Genomic DNA, 26789 nt, shown 5'->3' with positions numbered 1-26789 from the left:
GTATGTGTGCAACCATTCTGGACTTAAATCAGCTGAACTTCAATCCCTCTGACTGCCTAACTGTACATGCTTTGCCCTGTTAACTTTGCTTTTATTCACTTCTCCTGGTGTGCTCTGACAGCATCATATATCATTTCACTCTGTTACTGATGGTCTATTTGGGTTCGGAATAGGGACGGAAATTAGACTCCTTTTAAGAGAATATTGAAGAACCTCTTTGGAAAGAAATTGCCTTTCAAAATGTTCCTCATATTGAAGATATGATTTGGGGTAATAGGACATAACTTTTTGTGTGAATGAAATGGATGGATCGAAGTAAGGTGAAAATGGACCAAAGCCTTGGTGATGTATTCAGGTTTTTGTCAATCTGAAGAGGGCCACGGGTCTTGAAAGGAAAGGAGACTGAAAGGTAAAGCTCTCCAAAATGCAGTATTAATGGGCATAAAGAGGGATTGGAGAGCAGGAGATTAAACAGTTCGGAATAGATTTTCTCACCCATTTTCTCCGTTCAATACTCTGTCTTATTTAGTCCGTGACAAAGACAGCAGATGGAAGAGATTATCTCCGTGATGCACAATGCATCAACAATGAAAACGATGGAAGAAATAGGATTCCTTCCTTGATTTGATTCAGTATTTATCAATGCCGTCTTCAAAGGATAAATACTGTATTTAAAAGCTCCTCTGTCCGTTTTTAAAAAGGCCATAAACCGAAACCCATTGGTTCTACTTTTAACAATTACAGAAGCCTTTTTATTTAATTCCATTATTTTCCAAAAGTTGCTGAATATCCTCTGTACCTCAGTCTGCTCCTCTATTCATGCACCTTGGTTGGAAAGGCAGGTAGCGGCAGTGATCCCTTCCGTTTATGTGTGTTTTTGTGCGATAACGCTCTAGCAAACCCCTGGTGTCCGACAACAGAGTTGTGGGACATTTTCCCCTCAGACTGCCTTTGCCTTTATGGTTTAAGAAGAGTCACATTTCCTTGTGTCAGGTCATCATAGCATGGCCAGAGATTAAAACATCCAACTGTGATTTTATCACTCTTGGCGCTCTGCCTTGGCTTTCAGGCATGCTGTGGGGACGATTGCTAGTGTGGTCAGTGGCTGGCTGTGGATCAGATCTACATAGATTGTTTTCATACAAGTTGGCTGGTCACTAAGTATGGCTCATTGGTCCACATCTCAGCTCCTCTCTATGTCTGGGTGTGTGTTCCTCTAGCTGGGTGAGAGCTGCATCCGCCAGCCACAGCAAAGACGGCTCATTAAGTTCAGCTCTCAGGCCTTTACGCTTGAGGTGAAATTGCATGATTGCGTTTTTCTCTCCCCCTGGTAGATAACATGATAAGCCTCCCTGGCAACATATGTCTTGCAGACAAGGATCATTTCACGTGTAATGATCATTTCCTGTGGGTGTGATACGGCAGTGTCTTCGGTGGCTTGTGTTGACATGAGGGGATCGACCAACATTCCGTATCGCTTTCAGTGACATGGAAAAATAGATTGTATCTCTGTCATTTCAAATGATTTCATTCTGATTGTGACGAGTGTTTCTCGGTTTCATACATAGGGGAAATACGGCATTCATATTATGTGGAACATGTTTTATTACTTTTCGATCAACGACAAAGAGAATTGTTTACATTTGTCACATTCACCTCAGTTAATTCACAGCACTTTTGTAAGCACTTGATCAAAATAGGTCAAAGTATAACTTTACGGAATGATATCATCTTAAATAGTTCTTTCCACAATGTTGGCCCTTGAAGTCTGTAATTTGTCACTTCTTGTGGCGTAAATGTTCATGATATTTATCTACAGGCAATGTCCATAATCCACAAGATAGAATATGTAATGTTTGTTGTATAATGTAAGTTCCTCTTGAGCCACACTACGTCCCTTAAGTCTCCCACGTCCTCAGGATAAAAGGAGACAAATATATTATAAAGAAAATACCATGAAATTTCACAGAAAACCTGCACATTATTAAATCAAAACAGAGAACCATACATAGCATTAACATTTAATTCTGAGAGAAATCAAAACTCACATATCAAATAGTTACGTGATCTTAAATGTGCACATTGTTCACATATTTTATGCCTTTGGGCTATGATATTAACAGTATTCACCATCTTCTTTATCCAAGCAATATTTTACAGGACGAAAAACCGTCACACAGTATCAACTTCAATGTAGAAACATCAGATACAGTGAGCCACTGTCTTTCAGTTCACAATATGTCAACTAAGGCATCCGTCAAATTTTGTCAGGTTGTCCCCTGTTATGGTTCATCCATTTTGACAATCTCACCTTCTGCCAGCACTTAGATCCAGGAAAACCCCTTTGGGTAAGGAAGTCACTCTCACATCCATCAACCGAGGAGTTTTGTGAAAGATAATTTAATTCAGGTCTCATGGCCGAGTGCAACATTCTAGAATTCAGGTCTCAGATTGAACCTTAAAGAAAGTTGTTCTTCTATCTCAATGAATAGTTTGTCAAAGAGGTTCCAGAACTCAGGCCTCATGCTCGACAGCAGAAAAGTTTGTGAAAGACATTTCGGAACTCTGCGTTGAAGGCAGTGTAGATGATGGGGTTGACAGCACTGTTGACGTAGCCCAGCCACGTTACCACGGAGATCAGAGTGGGGCTGATTTTGCAGGACACGCACAGCACGTTGGTCACATGTACCACAAAGAAAGGTGTCCAACAGGCTAGGAACACACCTGGTATAGGTGAGAGGAGGGGAGGAGGAGAGGAAGAGGGAGGATGGGTGGGGAGGAGGAAAAGGGGGAGGAAGAGGGGAAAGGTGACGCAGTCAGTCTTTTCAATAAATTAATGCATGGCAAGGGATACATAACTACAGTATATTACTGTCAAGACGTTGGCCTGTGGATAGGTTTATGACAGTCATAAATACCTCTTCCCCCCTTTTTCCTCTCTCTACCCTACTGATGTTAGAGAGAGATTCTGGGAACATCAGAAGGTGGGGGGAAATTAACTATATTCTGGTAATCTGACCAATTGAACATATGCGGTGGTACTTAATGAATATGATGTCAGTTCGGTTGTCATCTGAGACATTCTCATCAATGATAAGATGACATACAGTGGAAAGTCTACACATCAGAGTTATCGGATTCACATGGAATTGTTGTTCAATTTAAATGTTTGAATATGAAATTATTCGTGATGGGATGAAATGTGATTTTAGCTTCTAAAATGTGAGATTTGGGTTTTCATAAGGTTAGGGCTATGCTCAATCAGTGGCCCACTCCTGTGAAGGGACATGGGCTATAAAACTTTTCAAACACGCCCTCCTCTCCCTTCCTATATAAAGCCTTGACGACAATGTGATCTCCTGTTCCGAGGATGCAAGGACGACGGTCCGATGTCAGAATGGTTCAGATAATAACTACAGAACGAAGCCAACATCAGCGTGAGCTTTGGTTGCGAATGGTATGAACTTTGAACTCTTATTCACTACAGAAGTGATACCTCCTAGCCGTTGAGTTAGCAACAGCAGCTGCAAACGCAGGCTAGGAAGGAACAGACAGAGTATTCTGTCTACCACACAATGACGTTACTACAACGTATCCAATTTACCAGCAGAGACATTCTTCAAAGGACTAAGGACTTGGTTGGGCAACACGGCCTTCCATCTACCACCAACCTACCGAAGCGCAGCTCAGAGTAAATATTTATTGCATTTTCCTTTTCCAAATGGGCGGTAATTTAGAATGCATAAGATACTGTATTTACGAAAGCACAGCTTCGCCCCTTTTTTCCTTTGTCTTCCCGCTCTTTCACTCAAACCCAGCCCCTTTTCTTTTGTGTAACCAGCTGTCATATCTGTTCCGCATGCTAGGGACGTTTTCCTTCATGACGTAATTTGTAATCAAGTTATGATTAATTATGTGTATATGTCATTCTTGGTGATTAGTTAGGTATTTAGTAAATAAATAATTAAACCCAATTTTGTATTGCTGATTCACATTGTTAGCCAGGGTTCGTGCAGATAACCAAGAATTTACAGCTTTCAGATGAGACTGAATTAAGGTGACGATTCATATTGACTGCTATTGATGTAAAATATTACTAGGTCTTTAAGAGTTTATTCGGAAGATAACAGCTCTATAAATATTCTTTCATGGTGCCCCGACTCTCTAGTTAATTACATTTACATGATTAGCTCAATCAGGTAATATTAATTACGGAGAAATTATTTTATAGAATAGCATGTCATATCACTTAATCCGGCATAGCCAAAGACACGACAATTACTATAAATTGAGATGGTAAACATCAATGTGATATGACATTGAGGAAAAGGTGTTTATGACAGAATCTGCATATAGAGTTACTGGTTTTGTCAGTTTCGGCGTGAACGACTCTCTCAGAGTAAACCTGCATAGATGTACGTAGACAATGTGGGTGTGTATGTCATGTTTTCCTTCCGTTCATTCAGCACGCGCCGACACTCACACCTGTGCACACACGCACACATATGGTATGATATAGCTTAGATCCACAGCACAGACTGCGGACTCTACTTCTCTCTGCTTGGTCCGTTCAGACACAGCGGGAGTTGGTTTGTCAGTGGATGCGGTCCTGCATTAGTAAGCAAACAGGCCCAGCATTGTGGGAAGAGACTATGTTGTGGAGGGGGCCATTATTCATTCCTCTATTTTTCACAACAGCACGAGCCTAACGCTCAACACATCCTGCTAAATCTGTGGAGCATCAACACCGTCTAACACCACCGTCTCCCCTCGTTGCATTTTAACAGTCTTGTGTTTTCAAATGCTGAATACATAGCCAAGGAGTGTGAGCCTTTTTCTCACATAATCAAAATGTTAGCCCCTTCTCAGCATGCAGCCTCTTTCAAGCATTCAGGGTTTGTTATATTGATGCCATCCCCTGTGGTCTCAGATTGCAAAAATCTGATCCTTGTTTTGTGTTGCTATAAAGCTATGTTATTATGTAACGCTGAACAAAAACCATTGATTTCAAACATCCTCTTCTTGACCCTTGTCTGGCAGTAGAGTATTTACTCTTCTCTCAGGAGAGGCAGGGGCGTAATGCCTTTAGTTGGGGTGGGCACTGCCCGGAGGTGGCGACAGTAAAGTCGTAGTGTTCCTCATTTCTGCATCTCGACGTCGTAAAACCTAGGTGTGGCGCTTTCACCTGTTACCACTGCAGGTGTTGTCCACTCTTTTAGGCAATCGAGCTTGGTGAGCACTGTTTCTCCTGGCGGTAGCTACTGTCGTGGTCTAGCCCCGTGACGTTGGTTGTAGTAGAAGGCTCGTTTCCTCTTTTCTGCTGTATCCTGATGTGTTTTTTGTTGTTGTTGGGCCACTTAGGTTGCAGGTTTCTCACCAAGGTTGGGAGCGTCGTTCAGATTTTTCTACCCATGAGGAACTCTGCTGGGCTCATTCCCGTTGTTGTGCATGGGGTTGACTTGTAGCACATGAGAGCAATCAGCTGGTCTTTCTGCTTCAGAATCCTCTTTGCGGTCTGCACTGCCCTTTCTGTGTGACCGTTACCCGGAGGGTTGTGAGCGCTGGACGTAATGTGCTTAACGTCAAGCTGCTTTGCCATTTCTTGGAACTCGGAAATAGAGAATTGGGGCCCATTTTCACTAACGACCTCATCTGCAATCCCATACCTTGCAAAGGTTCCTTTCAGCTTAAGGGCAACCTGTGTGCTTGTGGTTGTAGGCATGTGTAGTATTTCTATGAATCTTAAGTAGTAGTCAGATATAATCAGATCGTTTTGTTTGTTATGCACGCATAGATCCAGATCAATTCTTCTCCATGGCCTGCCAGGGAGCGGTGTTGAGATTAGTGGCTCCTTTTTCTGGGCCAAGACTGACATGACCTTTTTCTTCTCTGAGATCCCCGACCACAATACCGAGGCATTGGCCCTCTCTCTGCATTTAGTCTGACCTTGATGTCCATCGTGTATTCTATCAAGAATGTCCGCCCTCTGTGTCTGTGGTACTAGTATGCGGTTCCCCCTTGTGACCATACCATTGTACTCTGAATGTTCACTGGGAAAAACTCTCAGTGACTGGGGTTTTACTCACATGTTCTGGCCAGCCTGAACCTGTACTTGATCACTGTCTGTAGTTCATCATCTGCTGCGGCGGCAACTCTGCTCTCCATTTCTGTCTTTGTAGCAGGTATGTTGTTGATCATGGCGGCAATGTAACACTCCATGTATGTGTGTGTGTGTGTCTGTTTCCTTTTCTGTGAGTATCGACAGACTCCTTGAAAGAGTGTCCGCCACAACCATAGTTTGTCCTGGCGCGTACTCCGCTGTGGGTTTGAACCTCATCGGCCGCATGAGTCGTGGCACCGTAAAGGCACGTTATCCAAGTCTTTGCTGTTCATTAGTGGGACCAAGGGCCTGTGGTCTGTCACCTAAGAATGCGACGCGAGGCGACCATCTCTGTCAGGGCCATCTCTGATTATCTGGTTTCTGCCTCCATGAGCCACAAGGAGCAGTACACCACAGGCTTCCATTCCTCACCATGGAGCTGTAGCAGTACACCACAGGCTTCCATTCCTCACCGTGGTGCTGTAGCAGTACACCACAGGCTTCCATTCCTCACCGTGGTGCTGTAGCAGTACACCACAGGCTTCCATTCCTCACCGTGGAGCTGTAGTAGTACACCACAGGCTTCCATTCCTCACCGTGTTGCTGTAGCAGTACACCACAGGCTTCCATTCCTCACCGTGGAGCTGTAGTAGTACACCACAGGCTTCCATTCCTCACCGTGGAGCTGTAGTAGTACATCACAGGCTTCCATTCCTCACCGTGGAGCTGTAGTAGTACACTGTCAAGCCCAAAGCTGTTTGCGTCTGCTGAGACTGCAATGGCTCTGTTGCTGTCATAGAACGTCAGGACTGGGGAAGTCGTCAGAAGTTCTTTGAGGCACTGGGACACTGCCTGGTGTGCGTGATCCCATGTCAATGCCGTCTTTGACCTCAGGAGCTCATGCAGTGGTTGACCCACTGTGGAAAGCTTGGGGATATACTACCCTAGGTATTTATCCATCCCAATAACTCTCTTCAGCTCCTGCAATTTCTCTGGTGGGGAAAAGCTGCCAGATGGCCCCCACTTTCTCTGAATCGGGCCTGATTGGGTCAATGAGGTGTCCCAGGAAGCGTTGCTGTGTTTGACTGAGGGCACACTTTAATTTGTTCAACTTTAGTCTGGTTGACTCATTCTCTTTTTAGTCACTCGTCGTGCTCCTCCATGGTATTTGCATATACCAAAATGTCATCCATAAAACGGTGACTCCCTCAAGGCCTTGCAATGTCTACATCATTTTTGGGGGGAAGATTTCTGGAGGGCTCGAGATCCCAAATAGCAAATGGCGGAAACAGTACCTGCCAAAAGGTGTAATAAAGGTTGTCAACTTTCTGCTGTCACAGCGTAGGGGTATTTGCCAAAACCCACTTGCTACATCCCTTTGTTGAGAATACTTTGGCTCTGCTCAGCTTTGCCAGCATCTCATCCGAGGTGCGTAGGATAAACCGTTCTTTTCACTATCTTTTCAACGCTTCGTTATTCTTTTTCAAACCCACACATGTTCGCACTTTTCCATTTTTCTTCAGGACAGGCACCATGGGTGCACACAAATCTGTTGGCTGCGTCACCTTCTCCATGATGTCATTTTACTCCATCCTGCACAGCTCCTCTTTCACCTTCTGCATAAGTGGTATTGGGATGCTGCGCGCTGTGCGTTCTCTTTCAGTTGTATTTTGTGTGACACATTCTTTCTCAAAGTCCTGTTTTCTGACCACTTGTTGCATGTCCACTTGAAAGCTTGTTGATAAAAACAGGCATGTTCGGGAACAGCATTCCGTTTGGGAAAACAGTATTCGTTATATTTCCTCACGACAATATCAAAGTCTGCTTCCTCATCCTCTGATGCAAAGGTGAACGATTTGAAAATGTTCTCTGCCTCGCTGCCCATGGCATGAGGGAACTGACCTGCACATCACCATCTTCCTGATCCAACTTGGTCACGGTTCTGAATCTCATAAAAAGTTGTTTCCAATCCATCCATTCCATCAGAGGAGGACCCTTCTAGGTAAGTTGTTTTAATGCCCATCCATTCCATCAGAGGAGTACCCTTCTAGGTAAGTTGTTTTAATGCCCATCCATTCCATCAGAGGAGTACCCTTCTAGGTAAGTTGTTTTAATGCCCATCCATTCCATCAGAGGAGTACCTTTCTAGGTAAGTTGTTTTAATGCCCATCCATTCCATCAGAGGAGTACCCTTCTAGGTAAGTTGTTTTAATGCCCATCCATTCCATCAGAGGAGTACCCTTCTAGGTAAGTTGTTTTAATGCCCATCCATTCCATCAGAGGAGTACCCTTCTAGGTAAGTTGTTTTAATGCCCATCCATTCCATCAGAGGAGTACCCTTCTAGGTAAGTTGTTTTAATGCCCATCCATTCCATCAGAGGAGTACCCTTCTAGGTAAGTTGTTTTAATGCCCATCCATTCCATCAGAGGAGTACCCTTCTAGGTAAGTTGTTTTAATGCCCATCCATTTCATCAGAGGAGTACCCTTCTAGGTAAGTTGTTTTAATGCCCATCCATTCCATCAGAGGAGTACCTTTCTAGGTAAGTTGTTTTAATGCCCATCCATTCCATCAGAGGAGTACCCTTCTAGGTAAGTTGTTTTAATGCCCATCCATTCCATCAGAGGAGTACCTTTCTAGGTAAGTTGTTTTAATGCCCATCCATTCCATCAGAGGAGTACCCTTCTAGGTAAGTTGTTTTAATGCCCATCCATTCCATCAGAGGAGTACCTTTCTAGGTAAGTTGTTTTAATGCCCGTCTCACCAGAACGCCTCAAGATAACGGATAACGGTAAGTTTTTTATTTTATTGTTCGGCACACAACATTTTTTCTTGAGGCCAGCCGGTAAAGTCTTTGTTGTCTTAGTTTCGTGCACTTTTTTAAATTGAGAGATACTGCACCAAACATCTTAGTTAGATGTAAAATTGCACGACTAAGATCTCTTCGGCAAAAACTTCTAAATAAATGACAGATTTCTTGACTTATTTAGAATTTTGAAAAGCATTATTCCCCTTTGACATTATGGCGTATTGTGTGTAGGCCAGTGACCAAAAACCTCAATTGAATCCATTTTAAATTCAGGCTGTAACACGACAAACTGTGGAAAAGGTCAATGGGTGTGAATACTTTCTGAAGGCCCTGTATTTGCTCTGAATTAAGATTAAACGATGCCTGCAGAAATAATGGGGTGTCATGTATGACATGGTTCTTTTGGTTATTGAACTACAGTTGATTGATTTACACCCGGTAACAGAATTGCGGTAACGGAATTTCGTCATAGGTCCCCGATTTGTACTAAAATAGATGCATAATTCTGGATATGAATGTCATTCTCTTTATGGTGATGTTTCCTAAATGGGTACACAAAAGTATAAATATGAAATATCCTCCTTTCTTTCTTTATTATTCTACACACTGGCTATTATTTGAATGACCTCTGCCCCCAAACAAGACCAAATTTGGTTGGTCCGAACCGGACCAAATCTAAACCAATCACAGACGTCTATGTTTCATAAGTTTGGACATTAGCATAGTAGAGCTTAGTAGAACACAATAGAGTACAGAACAGTAGAGTTTAGTACTGTAGAGTTCAGTACAGAACAGTAGAGTACAGTAGTGTAAAGTATAGTTCAGTAGAGTATGGTAAAGTACAGTAGAGTTCAGTACAGTACAATACATTACATTATAGTGTACTAAATTCTAGTGTGCTCTACTGAACTACACTCTACTTTTCTTTACTGTACTGTGCTGTACTGTACCATACTGTGCGGTCCAAACTATTATGTGACTACTATGATTTCCCATTGTAGCCAACTCAATTGCAGAAATTCCTGACAGATTTTTCTGAATTTTCCGTTACTGATTTGGCACTCATAGCTTTCATTTTATACCCAATTGGACATTCTCCTATGAACTTCACATGTTGGTGCTCATGGCTCCTTTTACATGGAAATGACCCCATTCATCTTAAGATAGATATGTGAGACAACCACATATCACAGTCGTAGTAAGTACATTTTCTCACGATACAGAAATGATCAGCAAAGTCACTGCTAGCTAGAAAATACTATTTCTTTTTTTATGGGGGGGAGGGGAATAAGACAGATATCTTATATTAAGATACTCATTGAAGAGGTAGATTTTCTGGTGTTTTCAGAAGATGGGCAGGGACTCTTCAGTCCTAGCTTCAGGGCAAAGCTCATTCCACCATTGAGGTGGCAGGACAGAGAAGAGGTTTGACTGGGTTGAGCTGGAATGGACAAGATACCAAAGGTGGCAGAATTGAGTGCTCGGGTTGGGATGTAGGGTTTGAGCATAGCCTGAGTGTAGGGAGGGGGAGTTCCCCTTGCTGCTCCGTAGGCAAGCACCATGGTCTTGTAGTGGATGCAAGTGGAGTGTGCGGAGGACTGGGTGACATGGGAGAATTTCGAAAGGTTGAACACCAAGCGTGCTGCGGCGTTCCAGATATGTTGCAGGGGTTTGATGACACAAGCGGAGAGCTCTGCCAACAACGACTTGCATTAGTCCAGACGGGAGGTGACAAGTGCCTGGATTAGGACCTGCACCACTTCCTGTGTGAGGTAGGGTCGTACTCTACAGATGTTAAAGGGCAAGAACCTGGAGGAGTGAGTCACTGCTTTGATATTTGCAGAGGAAGATGGTGTTGTCCAGGGTCACGCCAAGGTTCTTTGCACTCTGGGAGGGGATCACTGTGAAGTTGTCAACTGTGATGGAGAGGTCTTGGAGTGGGCAGGCCTTCCCCGGGAGCAAGAGTAGTTCCGTCTTGTCGGAGTTGAGCTTGAGGTGGTGGGCCGATATCCAAGCTGAGATATCTGCCAGGCACACAGAGATGCGTGCCACCACCTATTTGTCAGAAGGAGGGAAGGAGAAAAGTAGTTGAGTGTCATCTGCATAGCAATGATAGGAGAAACCATGTGAGGATATGATGGGGCTGAGTGTCTTGGTATATAGAGAGAAGAGGAGAGGGCCTAGAACCGAGCTCTGGGGGACACCAGTATTGAGAGCATGTGGTGCAGACACAGATCCTCTCCAAGTCACCTGGTAGGAGCGGCCTGCCAGGTAGAATGCAATCCAAAAGTGTGCAGAGCCTGAGACGCCCAGCACTGAGAGGGTGGAAAGGAGGATCTGATGGTTCACTGTGTCCAAGGCATCGGATAGATCTAGGAGGATGAGGACAGAGGAGAGAGTCAACTTTGCCAGTGCGGAGAGCCTTTGTGACACAGAGGAGAGCAGTCTCTGTTGAGTGACCCGTCTTGAAGCCAGACTGGTTAGGGTCAAGAAGATTTTTCTGAAAGAGTTAACGAGAGTGATGGTCAGACTGCACGCTCAAGTGCTTTGGAAAGACAAGAAAGAAGGGATACCGGTCTGTCATTTTTTATGTCAGAGGGGTTGAGTGTTGGTTTCTTGAGGAGGGGAGTGACTCTAGCCATTTTGGAGTCAGAGGGGATGCAGCCAGTGGTCAGGGAAGAATTGATGAGGGAAGTTAGGAATGAGATGGTCTGGAGAAGGGAGGAGGGGATGGGGTCAGATGGGCAGGTTATCGAGCGGCCATTCGGCACTAGAATTTCATCTGTAGAGAGAGGGGAGAAAGGGGTCAAGGTGTAGGGTAGTTCTGTGTGAGTCATACCAGTGGACTCAATAGGCTGACTGAGTGGATATTGTCTACCTTCTTTTCATAGTGGTTGACAATGTCCTCCGCAGAGAGGGGGGGGGGGGGGGGGGGGATTAAGGAGGGAGGAGAAGGTGGCGAAGAGTTTCCTAAGGTTAAATGCAGGAACCTGAAATCTGGGTTGATAGGAAGTGGTGTTAGCAGTGGCTACATAGGAAGGGATGGTAAGGGACTGAAGGAGGGACTGAAATTATGATAGAAGTTTAATTTTAGTTTAGTTTAACTTTCCTCCATTTTTGCTCACCTGACATACTCAGCCACCGAGCAGAAGGATAGGGCAAGCCAGCCGGGAGGAAAGGGGACAGTGAGTGTCATACGATACAGAAAGGGAGGCTAGTACGTAAAGTAGATGGCCCTAGCTAGCAAAAGACAATACTAGACAACAACAAATTAAGACAAAAAATGATTCTTCTCACTCCTGGAGAGAGTAGGAGTCGTCTTGCTCTAGATTGAAACACACTGAACTGGAGCTTGAGAAGCTGGATATACTGTATACTCAGAGAAGAGGTGAAACCACTCACCCTCCAGGCACTGATTACCAAAACAGCAACAATCACAAACTGCCCTGCACTTTAATCATAGTTGATGTGTCAACAGTCAGCTGCAGGTTATGAGGTTATGTAATTTCCATACCCCTCCATGTTTATGTAATTAATACTTTTTAAGCTCACCGCAACCCACTGTTTCCTTACCCCAACGATGCTAAATGTTCTTTGTTGACATGATTTGTGTAAATATTAGACCTTGGAAGACACACACACACACACACACACACACACACACACACACACACACACACACACACACACACACACACACACACACACACACACACACACACACACACACACACACACACACACACACACACACCTACCTACCAACTACAACAGGAAGGACCTTCATGGCTTTTCGCTCCCTCCCACTCACTCTGCTACTCTTGCTGTTGCGGCGCCCCCTCTTGGTGGCCTTAGCGTGGGCCAGCCCATTCTCCTTCCGGCTCCTCCCCTGCCTAGGCAGCTTCTCCGTGGGGTCCGCGTCCGAAACGCTTTCTATCTGGGTAGTCATGGGGTCGCTCTCCGCCATGCCAGCCCCCACACCATCCTGCTGCTTGCCCTCCACCCCCGGGGTCGCTGTGGGCGACGGCATCGATACGGTCGACGGTGACATTGGGCTGAGCCCTGAGGGCATGAGGTACACCACCTTCTCCTTGGCCCCCGCCCTGACCCCTGCGTTCTCCCTCTGCAGGGCGGAGCAGAGGTGCAGGGACAGGCCCCGTTTTCCTCCCCTCGTCAGCTGGGAGCGCCTCCTGCCTGAGCTCCAGCGTCTCAACCCCCGGAACATCCAGTAGTACAGGAAGAGCATGACTGGGCAAGGCACAAAGAAGGAGCACACTGAGGAGTAGACCACGAAGCTGTCGTTCTCCAGCTTGCACACGGTGGGGTCGCGGCCCGGCACCTGGTTGAGGCCGAAGATGACAGGACTGGCGACGCCCAGGGAGAGAACCCAGGTGGCCGTAATGAGGACCAGCTGCCGCAGGCTGAACTGGTTCCTGTTGTACTTCAGGGGCACCACCACCGCTATGTACCTGCAGGGACACACAAATCACAGAGGATAAAATACATTTAAAATACATGGAGCACATCTGTTGTACTTCAGGTGCAATGCTGCCACCATGGCTATGTACAGTTAAAGTTAGATGTTTACATACACTTAGGTTGGAGTCATTAAAACTACATTTTCAATTATTCTTGTTGACAAACTATAGTTTTGGCAAGTCTGTTAGGACATCTACTATGACGCAAGTAATTTTTCCAACAATTGTTTACAGACAGATTATTTCAGTTATTATTCACTGCATCACAATTCCAGTGGGCCAGAAGTTTACATACACTAAGTTGACTGTGCCTTTAAACAGCTTGGAAAATTCCAGAAAATTATGTCATGGCTTTAGAAGCTTCTGATAGGCCAATTGACATCATTTGAGTCAATTGGAGGTGTACCTGTGGATGTATTTCAAGGCCTACCTTCAAAATCAGTGCCTCTTGCTTGACATCATGGGAAAATCAAAAGAAATCAGCCAAGACCTTAGAAAAAAAATTGTAGACCTCCACAAGTCTGGTTCATCCTTGGGAGCAATTTCACAGTAAAACGAGTCCTATATTGAAATAACCTGAAAGGCTGCTCAGCAAGGAAGAAGCCACGGCTCCAAAACCGCCATAAAAAAGCCAAACTACAGTTTGCAACTGCACATGTGGACAAAGATTGTACCTTTTGGAGAAATGTCCTCTGGTCTGATGAAACATAAATAGAACTGTTTGGCCATAATGACCATCGTTATGTGTGGAGGAAAAAGGGGGAGGCTTGCAAGCCGAAGAACACCATCCCAACCGTGAAGCACGGGGGTGGCAGCATCATGTTGTGGGGGTGCTTTTCTGCAGGGGGGACTGGTGCACTTCACAAAATAGATGGCATCAAGAGGATGGAAAATGATGTGGATATATTGAAGCAACATCTCAATACATCAGTCAGGAAGTTAAAGCTTGGTCGCAAATGGGTCTTCCAAATGGAAAATGACCCCAAGCATACTTCCAAAGTTGTGGCAAAATGGCTTAAGTCAAGGTATTGGAGTGGCCATCACAAAGCCCTGACCTCAATCCCATAGAAAATTTGTGGACAGAACTGAAAGAGCGTGTGCGAGCAAGGAGGCCTACAAACCTGACTCAGTTACACCAGCTCTGTCTGGAGGAATGGGCCAAAATTCACCCAAATTATTGTGGGAAGCTTGTGGAAGGCTACCTGAAACGTTTGACCCAAGTTAAACAATTTAAAGGCAATGCTACCAAATACTAATTGAGTGTATGTAAAATTCTGACCCACTGGGAATGTGATGAAAGAAATAAAAGCTGGAATAAATCATTCTATCTACTATTATTTTTGCATTTCACATTCTTAAAATAAAGTGGTGAACCTAGCTGACCTAAAACAGGGAATTTTTACTTGGATTAAATGTCAGAATTGTGAAAAACTGAGTTTAAATGTATTTGGCTAAGGTTTATGTAAACTTCTGACTTCAACTGTACCTGCTGAGACACGGATCAAAGCGAATGACATAGTCTACATTTAAAATACATCAATACATACATTTAACATGGAGGGGCTTCAAACAGGCCAACACAGCAGGGAAGTACTCAGAGGACATGGTGGCTGTTCTGGAAACATTTGAAAAACCTCAAAGTTGTGCAGAGCTGTTCTGTGGTCCTACAGGTTCAAAGTAAACTTAGATATGGAGACACTGGAAGGCCACAGATGAAGTTACAATAATATTCACCTTCATTTGTAACTCCACTCTATTCCAACCCCCACAACCTGGCTCTACCCTGCTTCTCCTGTCTTATAAATCCAATTAATCTCAATCTATTGATTAGATACCATGTCGTATTATTACATTGTGAAATGTAATAACACCACAATGCTATAGAACCTGTCAGACTCATGAGCCGCAAAACACTAGGGACACAACATTTAACTAGCAAGAAGTGTGTGCTGTGTGGAACCTACTTAATGCTTATCTTCTATTTTACAGTCGGTTTGTTTTTGCTTTGCCTTAGAAGCTCTCGATCACACTTAGCCCTTAGATGTTGTTTTGGGGTAGAGTCCCCTGGGTGGTTGGCGTGAGTTTGCTTCTCTCTGTTTTGAGTAATTAGCGGGCCTTGATGAGTGGGTCGATGAGGGGGTTCCAGAGTTACGGTTCCATTAGCCTCCTATAGACCACAGCCATCAGTTAGCATTCACTGTGTGATGTCTGCTAATGGTCTCGCTACGCTCTTCTCACAGTCTGGCAGAATGCTTTGGGGGATTACTATGAGTGACAGGGCTCGCTACAGATATTAGAAGGACATATTGAACTTGCAAGTTGAAGATATTGTTTTTGGTGTTTTTCAATGGCTCTCTTTGTTACTTTCAAAAGTGGGAATAAAGGGTACACCCAGGGTATTTCTTGAAGAAACATTTTGAAGAAGAACTTGCGTTATCAATCTTTTCCTAATAATTCAGAGATATTGCGGGAGTTCTTTGCAATTCTTTGTGAACTCAAATCATACTGGAGACTGCCCAATGGGCACAGCATGTCATTTCAACATGAATAATTGGGTAATAATTGGTTGACACGTCGATCTCACCCACTCAAAAAGACAGCCAAAAGCTAGTTGAATATCCATTGTGTCATCACTACGCTTTCAACCATCTAAAGGCACAAACAAATTCTAATGCCAAACAATGTCTGATTTGTGTGTCACGAATCTCGCCGAAGATGGTGCCTCTTCCTGTTCGGGCGGCGCTCGGCGGTCGTCGTTGCCGGCCTATTAGCTGCCATCGATTCCCTTTCCGTTTGTTTCTGTTTATTGGGTTTAATTGGGTACACCTGTTTTGAGTTAGTGTTTGTTTGCAGGCTATTTAAGGGCACTAGGCCCGATGGGTATTTGTGCGGGCTTGTTCTCTGTTATTTGGTGTTGGTGTATTAGTGTGATCTATATTTTTCCGGACAGTTTTAGTCCTTTGTATTTTGGACGGGTTGTTTCATGCGCCCTTGTGTTTCGCATGTCCGTGTCTCCACTGTCTTTGGAATAAAATATCCACGTACGGAATTACCTGCTCTCAGCGCTTGACTCCTCCACTCACCATTCATAGAAGTCGTAAGATTGTGGTTTATTTATAGAATAGATTATTGTGTTATCACTGTGCATCATAACCAAATGACCTGGATTGTAGTTGAGATTGCATTAAAAGTACACGGTGCAAGTGACCAATGCTGTTCGAGATTCGGCACAGATTATTACAGAAATTGTGATCATCTCCACAGACCTGCGACGACCTATCCATGCTATTTTGAATATGTACGCCTTATATGATTACATAAGAACACATTCATAGTTACAGTAACCTCAATGTGACCATGGATGTGTTACTCATTTTAAAGTTACATTCATTTCTACGATAGCCTTAACTTTAGGCTATTTACTGTATTACAAATGTAATATTGAATTGTGTTTGGTTGTCAACGCAATCAAACATCAACATTATCTTCTGCTTGGATAGTTCCATTTGTGCCACTAACTTAGTCTGGCTTTAATTCTAGTTAAAAACTTAGTTTTAAGTCAAAGATCAGAACTGAATAAAATCTAACTTTTAAAACACTTTCAAAAATGTTTGTTTTGATGTCCTCTTATTCTTTAAATTTGATTTTGATTGAGATGAAGACGTGAATCCAACATATCAATTATTCATTTGTAGACAAACTGGAATTAAAAGCAGACTAAGGCAGTGGCTCAAACGGAACTAGCCAAGCAGAAGACACATCTCCTTCAAGTGTTGATATTTGGTTGCGTTGATAATCAAGCACACAATTAAATGCCACTAAATATCATTCAATTACACATCAACCAGAGCTTGAAACCCTAGGTCTATTGTATTGTCTATTTTGTGGTTGAATTCTGGGTTGAAATAAAGAGATAGCTTTGGATGTCTTTGCAAATCCTATAGCTTAATAGCATGATTTATAGTATATGAGTGATGGTCACATTTAATTATGGTCACATTTAATTTGCTCTGCTAAACCTACCCTTTTGTCATGACTTTGATAGCAACAGTGAATCTATTCTCTAAGAAATCTCTAAGAAATCTTTAAGAAATCATTCTCACGATAGCACATTGGTAATAGTCAGTGACAAATATCATAGGGTAGCTGTAGATAGATCAATTCTCCAGTAGGAGCCAGGAGGTGCTGCCCAGCCTATAGTTTTTTTTTCTTCTGATAGTGTGTATAACGTTGAAGATCTGACATTGTTTTAAAGGTACAAATTCAAGGTTTATATACAAGGTTTCCATATGTTGAAATGTGGTTACCTTGAGGACATAATCCTGTTGTAGAAATGTCTCCCTCAAAACAACAGTTAATTACTTTTTTCAAATCCAATGTATTTTCCACGTACTGTATATTCCACGTCACAATATGTTGACAAATTACATTGAAACAACGTTGATTCAACCAGTTTGTGCCCTGTGGATGGACATGTGGTGATGCTATGTTTCAGAGTCCAGTGTACCGTAACTCTACAGGTTAGAGAGGACAGGTGTGGTATTGAAAACTAGTGTGACCTGAGAGCCATGTGTTAAAATAGTGTCCAGGCGAAGTTGAGACAGAAGGACTCACCTGTCCACACTGATGGCACATAGGTTGAGGATGGAGGCAGTGCACAACATGACGTCCATGGTCATCAGAGCATCACAGATGTATGTGCTCAGGGTCCAGATACCACCCAGGAACTGGGACACACAGCAACAACAACAACAACAACAACAACACATGGTTAACAAGTTGTCAGTCCTGTCAGCGGTGGACTTTAAACTACGAAGAGACAGACAGGGCAGGTAATTGAACAAAACAACATGTATTTGGGTATGTGTACGTGTTTCTTCAATTTAAGAGATCATGGAGGGAAGGTCAACTTACACACGCGCACACAGATACACACATAAATACACACACACATACATACACACACACTCTCCGCTCCTCCCTCACCTCAGAGTAGACGTAGAGGGGCAGCACCAGTACAGCCAGCAGTAGGTCGGCCACAGACAGGCTGATGATGAAGTAGTTGGTAGCAGTCTTCAGGGAGCGCTCAGTGAGCACGCTCAGACACACAAGTACGTTGCCCAGGATGATGATCAGGATGAGGGGCACGCCCAGCACCAGGGCAAAGTAATTGTAATCATAGTCTTCCCTCTGGCCCAGGACCACCAGCCCCCCCTCAGTCAGACCCTCTGAGGTGGCATTGCTGCTGGGTGACGTCGTCACGTTGACCATGTCGATTATGGAGGCCCCGGGCTGCACTGTCGCTCTGAAGTTGACATCTAGGGAGGAGGCGAGAGGAGAGTGTTTACTGTGGTGTGTGTGTGTGTGTGCCTTCAGTAAGTATTCACACCCCTTGAATTTTTCACATTTTGTTGTGTTACAAAGTGGGATTAAAATGTATTTAATTGTATTTTTTTATCATCAATCTATACAAAATACTCTGTAATGTCAAAGTAGAAAGAAAAATGTGAACATTTATTAAACATTTAGGAAAAATAAAACACAAATATATCTCAATAAAATAAGTATTCAACACCCTGAGTCAACACTGTACATGTTAGAAACACATTTGTCAGTGATTACAGTTGTGAATCTTTGGGTCTCATCAAGTCTCTAAGAGCTTTTCACACCTGAATTGTACAATATTTGCCCATTATATATATATTTTTTTATTCTTCAAGTTCTGTCAAGTTAGTTGTTGATCATCATATGGAGCGGCATGTAACCTAGTGGTTAGTATATTGGGCCAGCAACTGAAAGGATCTAATCCCCGAGCTGACAAGGTAAAAATCTGTTGTTCTGCCCCTGAACAAGGCAGTTAACCCACTGTTCCCCGGTAGGCTGTCATTGTAAAATAAGAATTTGTTCTTAACTGACTTGCCTAGTTAAATAAATAAATAGAATAAAATTGCTAGACAGCTATAGCTCTTGCTATAGATTTTCAAGTTGATTTAAGTCAAAACTGTAACTAGGCCACTCAGGAACATTCAATGCCATCTGGTTAGCAAACTCCATTGTAGATTTGGCCTTATTGTCTTGCTGGAAGCTGAATTCCTCTTCCAGTGTCTGTTGGAAAGCAGACTGAGCCAGGTTTTCCTCTAGAATTTTGGCTGTTCCTTGCTGTGTTACATTTATTTTTATCCCCCAAAAAACTCTATAGTCCTTGCAAATGACAAGCATACCCAAAACATGCAGTGGTTAAGGGCGCTGTACTGCAGCGCCAGCTGTGCCACCAGAGACCCTGGGTTCGCGCCGAGGCTCTGTCGTAACCGGCCGTCACCGGGAGGTCCGTGGTGCTACGCACAATTGGCCTAGCGTCGTCTTATGGGGAGGGTTTGGCCGGTAGGGATATCCTTGTCTCATCGCGCACCAGCGACTCCTGTGGCAGGCCATGCACAGTGTGTGCTAACCAAGGTTGCCAGGTGCACAGTGTTTCCTCCGACACATTGGTGCGGCTGGCTTCCGGGTTGGATGCGCGCTGTGTTAAAGAAGCAGTGCGGCTTGGTTGGGTTGTGTATTGGAGGACGCATGACTTTCAACCTTCGTCTCTCCTGAGCCCGTACGGGAGTTGTAGCGATGAGACAAGATAGTAGCTACTAAAAAAAATTAAAATTGGATACCACAAAATTGGGGAGAAAAAATAAAAAGTTAATTTCTTTGCCCAATTTTTTTGCAGTATTACTAAAGTGCCTTTTTCCACATGTTAATATTTTAGAATATTTGTTATTCTGTACAGCCTTCTTTTCACTCTGCCATTTAGGTTAGTGTTGTGAAGTAACTACATTGCTGTCATATCACAACCATTAAACCCTGAAACTGTTTTAAAATCACCATTGGCCTCATGGTGAAATCCCAGAGCGGTTTCCTTCCTCTCCAGCAACTGAGTTAGGAAGGACGCTTGTATCTTTGTAGTGACAGGGTATATTGATACACCATCTAAAGCGTAATTAATTACTTCACCATGCTCAAAGGTATATTCAATGTCTGTTAATTTTTTATATATTATTTTACCATCAACCAATAGGTGCCCTTCTTTGCGAGGCATTGGAAAACCTCCCTGGTCTTTGTGGTTGAATATGTGTTTGAAATTCACTGAGGGACATTACAGATAATTGTATGTGTGGGGTACAGAGATGAGGTAGTCATTCAAAATCACGTGAAACACTATTATTGCACACAGTGTGTCCATGCAATTTATCACTTGACTTGTTTAGCACATTTGTACTCCTGAACTTATTTAGGCTTGCCATAGCAAATGGGTTAAATACTTATTGACTCAATGCATTTCAGCTTTTCGTTTTTTATTAATTTGTAAACATTTCTTAAACATAATTCCACTTTGACATTATGGGGTATTGTGTGTCGGCCAGTGACACAAAATATCAATGTAATCCATTTTGCATTCAGGCTGTAACACAACAAAATGTGTAACAAGTCAAGGGGTGTGAATACTTTCAGAAGGCATCTGCATAGGAAGGGGAAAATGACTAGGCAACAGGACAGATAATAGACTGTAGCAGCAGCGTATGTGGTGAGTGTAAAAGTGTGTGTGTGTGTGGTGTCAGTATGCATGTGTGGGAGTGTTGTGTGTGTGGGCATATTTAGGGTGTGTGTGTGTATGTGTGTGGTGGGGTGTCAGTGTAAGCATGTGTGAATGTGTGGGTAGAGTCTAGTGTGGGTGCGTAGAGTCAGTGCAAGAGAATTAGTGCAAAAAAGGGTCTTTGCATCTAGTCCGGGTAGCGATTTGATTAGCTATTTAGCAGTCTTGTGTAGTAGTCTTGTGGGTAGAAGCTGTTCATGGTCCTGTTGGTTCCAGACTTGCTCCACTGGTACTGCTTGCCGTGAGGTAGCAGAGAGAACAGTCTATGGCTTGGGTGGCTGGAGTCTTTGACAATAATTTGGGCCTTCCTCTGACACCCATTGGTAGCCCTGGATGGCAGAGAGCTCGGCCCCAGTAATGTACTGGGCAGCTTGTGGTTGGGTGCCTTGCAGTTGCCATACCAAGCGGCGATGCAGCCAGTCTAGATGCTCTCAATGGTGCAGCTGTGGAGCTTTTGAGGATCTGAGGGTCTATGCCAAATCTGTTCGGCCTACTGAGGGGGAAGAGGTCCTGTTATGCCCTCTTCACAACTGTGTGGGTGTGTGTCCATGTTCATTCTTTAGTGCTCGCCCCTTTATTTCCTGTATTCCACAATCAGCTCCTTTGTCTTGCTGACGTTAAGGGAGAGGTTGTTGTCCTGGCACCACACTGCCAGGTTTCTGACCTCCTCTTTATAGGCTGCCTCATTGTCATCAGTCCTTCCACAATTGTGTCAACAGCAAACTTGATGATGAGGTGGGAGTCATGCACGGCCAAGCAGTCGTGGGTGAACAGGGACTACAGGAGGGGACTAAGCACACACCCCTGAGGGGCCCTCGTGTTGATGGTCAGAGTGGCGGATGTGTTGTTACCTACCCTCACCACCTGGAGGTGGCCCATCAGGAAGTCCAGGATCCAGATGCAGAGGCAGGTATTCAGTCCCAGGGTCCTGAACTTGGTGATGAGCTTGGAGGGGACTATGGTGTTCAATGCTGTGCTGTAGTCAATGAACATCATTCTTACATCGCTATTCCTATTGTTCAGGTGGGTGAGGGCAGTGTGGAGTGCAATAGAGATTGCTTCATCTGTGGATCTGTTAGGGCGGTATGCGAATTGGAGTGTGTCTGGGATATGAGCCATGACCAGCCTTTCAAAGTGTTTCATGGCTATAGGTGTGAGTGCTACGGGGCAATAGTCATTTAAGCGGGTTACCTTGGCATTCTTGGGCACGGGGACTATGGTGGTCTGCTTGAAACAAGTTGGTATTACAGACTGGGTCAGGGATAGGTTGAACATTTCAGTGAAGACACTTGCCAGCTGATCAGCGCATGCTCTTGAGTACCCATCCGGGTATTCTATCTGGCCCTGTGGCCTTGCTAATGTTAACCTGTTTAATAGTCTTACCCACATGTAATCTGTGATAGTGTGCAAGTCCTGCCACATCTGTCGAGCGTCAGAGCTGCCGTAGTAGGATTCGATCTTAGTCCTGTATTGATGCTTTGCCTGTTTGATGGCTCGTGAGAGAGAGAGCGTGCATGTGTATGTGTGCATGCAAATCATGTCCATCAATACAGAGGGAAGTGTGTAATCACATCACGCCCTCACAACCCTGACAGATGTTCCTACCTTCATGAAGTGAAGCCGGGAGATGCGCAGAGCGTGATGTGTGTCCTGACCACTGGTTCTAGACGCAGTGTGTTTAGCGTGTGTGTGTCAGCCAACTGCTTCGCCTCGCTGAGACCCGTGACAGCCATGTTTTATAGAGATGACTCTTCAGTCATGCTCATCTCTCTGAGTGACATCACAGATCACACCTGCCAGGGAAGAGGAAGAGGTGGGATGTAACAAAAACACATTTTCTTTAACCCGCTTCTGCTGCAACTCAGTAGCCCAAAGTGGCCTCTGCTATTTTTCATCCAAAGTGATGGTACAGTAGGCATCTGTGTTTTTACATCAGTGCGGATTAAAGGAAAACTCCACCCAAAAACGTTTGGTATTTGTTTCATTAGTCTATTGTTGATGTATTCCCAAACTGTTTTGCATGTCAGCAATTAAGTTTTCAAGATATGTAGGTTTCAAAATACAGATATCAGGCCCGTATGATGCATTTTGCTCTCGTCAGCCAGTTTTAGGAAAGCTTTCTAAGGAAAGCTTATTACTATTCCCTCTTTCGTGTCATATTTTTAACTCTAGCTATAATTCAGATTTCATCATATGCAGCCTCCCTCCCTGTCGTATTGTTGTTTTTGTGTGTTGTTTTGCATGTTGTTCTGAAACAACACATCTTTTTTTCCTACAGTCTCCCCACTGAGCGTGCTCCAGATCAGAGCATTTTTTCCTGTGATATGGAACTGTCTTTTTCTCCGCGGCAACAGGTGAGGGTTGCCATGACACCCATGAGAGCTCGCACAAGCTACAAAAAGACCCACTCAAACTGTTCATCCAGCTCATTTCACTTGTATAGATGAGATATGAAAGCAGTGTTTTTTTGTTTATCCAATTTTGGAGTGGTTTGGTCTAGTTTTGATTTACCTTTGTTTGTTGAGTTGTCAACTAAATGTGACTTCAATGTGAAATCAACAAACAATGTCCCATGTCATTAGATTTAGGTGAGAAGTTAGGTGAAAAAAAAGCATGAAATTCCTTTACGTTAATTTCTGTTTGCAAATCCAATCAGTTTCCCACGTTGATTCAACGTCAGCGTTGAATCAACGTTTACGATGTGGAAAAAACATTGATTCAAACAGTTTTTGCCCAATAGGTTGACACATTATGTACAAACAGAGTTTGTCATGTTCTGTGTGCCTATGGCTCTGATCCAAAAATGATTTTCTTCTCACATCTGGGCAGTCCGGATGCATTCATTGGTGATTATATTGATGATGTTCCTTTCTCAGCGATCTCTTCCTGATAACACCCACAGATTGCCAAATAGAAGCGTTTGTCCCAAGCAGAGACGGATTGCTCTATTGAATTTGATCTATGGTGGAAATTTGAATTGTCATCTGGAAGGGTGTTCAAGCTCACTGCTGTGTTTAATATTTCGGTTTCAATTCTACACGGACACACACGTGCACACGCATGCACACAAGCACATCGCATAGGCCTGCTGTGTAGCAAGGTAATTCGTCTGCGTGGTCGGCGGACTCGGCGTTCCGCCGTAAATGTCAAACCAAGCGGGAGCTTGCAGGATAACAAGAGTGGTTGAAAGGGAAAAAACAAGACAGCGAAATAAAGTGGGAGTTATTGAGGTTTATCAGATCAGATGGAATGGACTGAAAAAGCAGAGCAAGGACGTGGAAAGTCATCACCACTCTTAGAACAACCCCACATCCCCCTGGGCAAAACCACTCTGCAGTGCACAAACAACCCACTGGGCAAAAATGTGTTGAATCAATGTTGTTTCCACGTCATTTCAACCCCCCCCCCCCAAAAAAAAATATATATATGTGATGATGTTGAATCAATGTGGAAAACGGATTAGATTTGGAAAAGGTCATCAACATAAGGGCATTTCATTTTCTTTTTACCCAACTTTTAACCTAAATCCAATGAGATTGTGACATTTTTTTATTGATTTCACGTTGAATTCATGTTAGATTGACAGCTCAACCAAATGTAAATAAAAACTAGACATTGAACTGTGCCCCAGACATCATTAGTCAAAGCAACTTTCCTCCCTCTCGCTCTGTCTGTCACCTGTCTGTCAGGCTGTCAGAGTTGGGCATTGTTCGGCTCCAATTCCTGTTTAATTGGCCTTGGGATTTCTCTGGAAGTGCCATTACAGCCCAACTGTGATGAATTACCTACCAAAATCCCACTATCAAGGTGAATAGCCTCAGGTGAGTATTGTCGGGAGAGCTAGACTTACATGAAAACGCATTACAGTAGCGGCTACTGAGGAACCTATTGGTGCATTTTCACTTCTGCTGCCCTCATTTAAACAGCAAATAATTTAGGTAACCATAAAACTGCTTGTTGTGTTACTGTCATTTTGTTAAGATGAATCTCTGCATTCATACCCTGTCAAATAAAGTTGCACATCCTTTTTTTTCAAATGTAGGCTAAGTATTGTTTTGTTGCAAGTTTCAAGCATTTCCTTACAGATACTGTGATTGTGACCGGAAAGGGTCAACTACAGTACCAATGGTACATACTGTAGGAGGTGTGAATGTCTTTCAACTGGCATTGTGTGTATCCTCTATTACTGCATGTGTGAACTTTTAGAGAGCGGTCATACAATAGGTCATACCTATTCTATTCTCTCTCCCAGCTATTGTTCAGAGATGCTGTTCGGTGGTGGTGTTTTTTTTTCTCCCTCTCTGTAAGAAAATACATTACGCAACCACAGCTACTCCCCCACACCTCTGGACTTGCCAACATGGGCACCTACACACCTCAACATGGCCCCTGAACACGAGACCATTGCAGTCGTTTTAGTCAACGGGTCTAATCCATGGTGGATATTCTTCTGAAGAAGGAACAATGGAAGGCTGTAATTATATACCTCCACTTTGCACCTTTACATTACATGACAGTGGTGCTCATAGGGCTTAGGTTGATGCACTGATGCTGTTTGTGGTTTGTTATCAATAATGGATGCCTGTGCTTTTCTGCCCAAGCCAGCTCTTTATTCTGCTAGTTGCCAATTATGATGTTAGAGGTGGCAAGTGCACAGACAAGCTGTCACACTGGGCGGGTCAGCGAAACATCCCGTGGGTTGGAGAGTGGAAGGGAATTGAATGTGGGAGTTGGCGGGTGTGTGTGTATCTGTGTGTGTGTGTGTGGGGGGGGAACTTTCAGCAGAGCACCATTAAATCACCCGCCTGCTTTGCCTATAGCACAGAGAGAGAGAGAGAGAGAGAGAGTGAGAGGGGGCAGAGAAAGGAAGAGAGGGCAAGAGAGAAACTGAGACAGAAAGAGGGAGGCAATAGGGCCGGGAGAGGAGGAAAAGAGAGTGAAAGCGACGAAGAGAGATATAAGCAAGAAATCATGCAGCCTAGACAGCAGAACATAGATATATGCCTTATGATGCTGAATGTCCATTTGTTTTCCTACCGAAGCCTAGCCTGAAACTTTTTCTGGCTGCCAAATTTTGACAGCAGACACTGCTTAATAAGAAGGTGTTTTTAGCTGTGTCTGAGATATACTTGAACAGGAGACAGCCTGTGACATTATCTTTTGTGTTGCTTCAATGCCTTTACAAAGATTTTTTACAGCATTTCTGTTCACAGGAGCCATCAGTGCTGGGCCAAAGAGCATGCTGGGACACAATAGAGACAACAATAGCAGATGGGGCAAGGAGCTGTCGGAATTAGAAAACAGAAACAGACATGCTGGGGTCAGATGTGCGTGCGTGAGTAGTCGATGTGTGTGTTTGCTTGTCTGAGTGTGTGTGTGTGTGTGTGTGTGTGTGTGTGTGTGTGCACGCGTACATCCGTGTGGGGGTTAACAGTATGTGCAGAAAGATAACAACTGCAAGCCAAGATAACTACCCGTCTCCCGGTTTTCACCGTTCCCGCCAGTCAGTCAAAATAATGGTTATCCTCTGTTTGCATGCTCTTGTACAGTGTGTTGAACTGTCAATTAGCCAGGCGGGACCACAGGCGACAGCTAACATGGAGACTACATAATGAGTATTGGGAGAGGAGGATAGTGTTATTGTCAGCTTGGGTGTTTGTATTGACTCCTGGGACGAGATGTTATTCCACACGCTAAGTTTAGTCTCGCACAAAGAAGAAGAAGAATGCAACACCATACTTAAAGCATCTTTCTGTGGGATAAT

At 43.8% G+C, this 26789-nt stretch overlaps 2 protein-coding genes across 2 annotated transcripts in view; one reads left to right on the top strand and one right to left on the bottom strand.

Moving 5' to 3' along the window:
* Nucleotides 1–26789, top strand: part of LOC139378744 (ragulator complex protein LAMTOR4) — a 110834-nt gene that overhangs the window by 16501 nt on the left and 67544 nt on the right. The gene's annotated exons all lie outside the window — the stretch shown is intronic.
* LOC139379361 (D(4) dopamine receptor-like) overlaps nucleotides 2439–26789 on the bottom strand; it is a 28125-nt gene continuing 3774 nt past the window's right edge. The window contains exons 2-6 of the mRNA XM_071122169.1: nucleotides 22631–22818; nucleotides 18373–18704; nucleotides 18001–18113; nucleotides 12671–13377; nucleotides 2439–2724 (exon numbers count right to left, since the gene is read on the bottom strand). Coding sequence (XP_070978270.1) covers nucleotides 2522–2724; nucleotides 12671–13377; nucleotides 18001–18113; nucleotides 18373–18657 — 1308 coding nt within the window. The 5' untranslated portion in view covers nucleotides 18658–18704; nucleotides 22631–22818 and the 3' untranslated portion in view covers nucleotides 2439–2521. The remainder of the gene's footprint in view (nucleotides 2725–12670; nucleotides 13378–18000; nucleotides 18114–18372; nucleotides 18705–22630; nucleotides 22819–26789) is intronic.

This window comes from Oncorhynchus clarkii, chromosome 21 (genome assembly GCF_045791955.1).
Source record: "Oncorhynchus clarkii lewisi isolate Uvic-CL-2024 chromosome 21, UVic_Ocla_1.0, whole genome shotgun sequence".
Lineage (NCBI taxonomy): Eukaryota > Metazoa > Chordata > Actinopteri > Salmoniformes > Salmonidae > Oncorhynchus > Oncorhynchus clarkii.
Note: the sequence above shows the minus strand (reverse complement) of the source record. Positions and strands in the feature narration are given on the sequence as shown.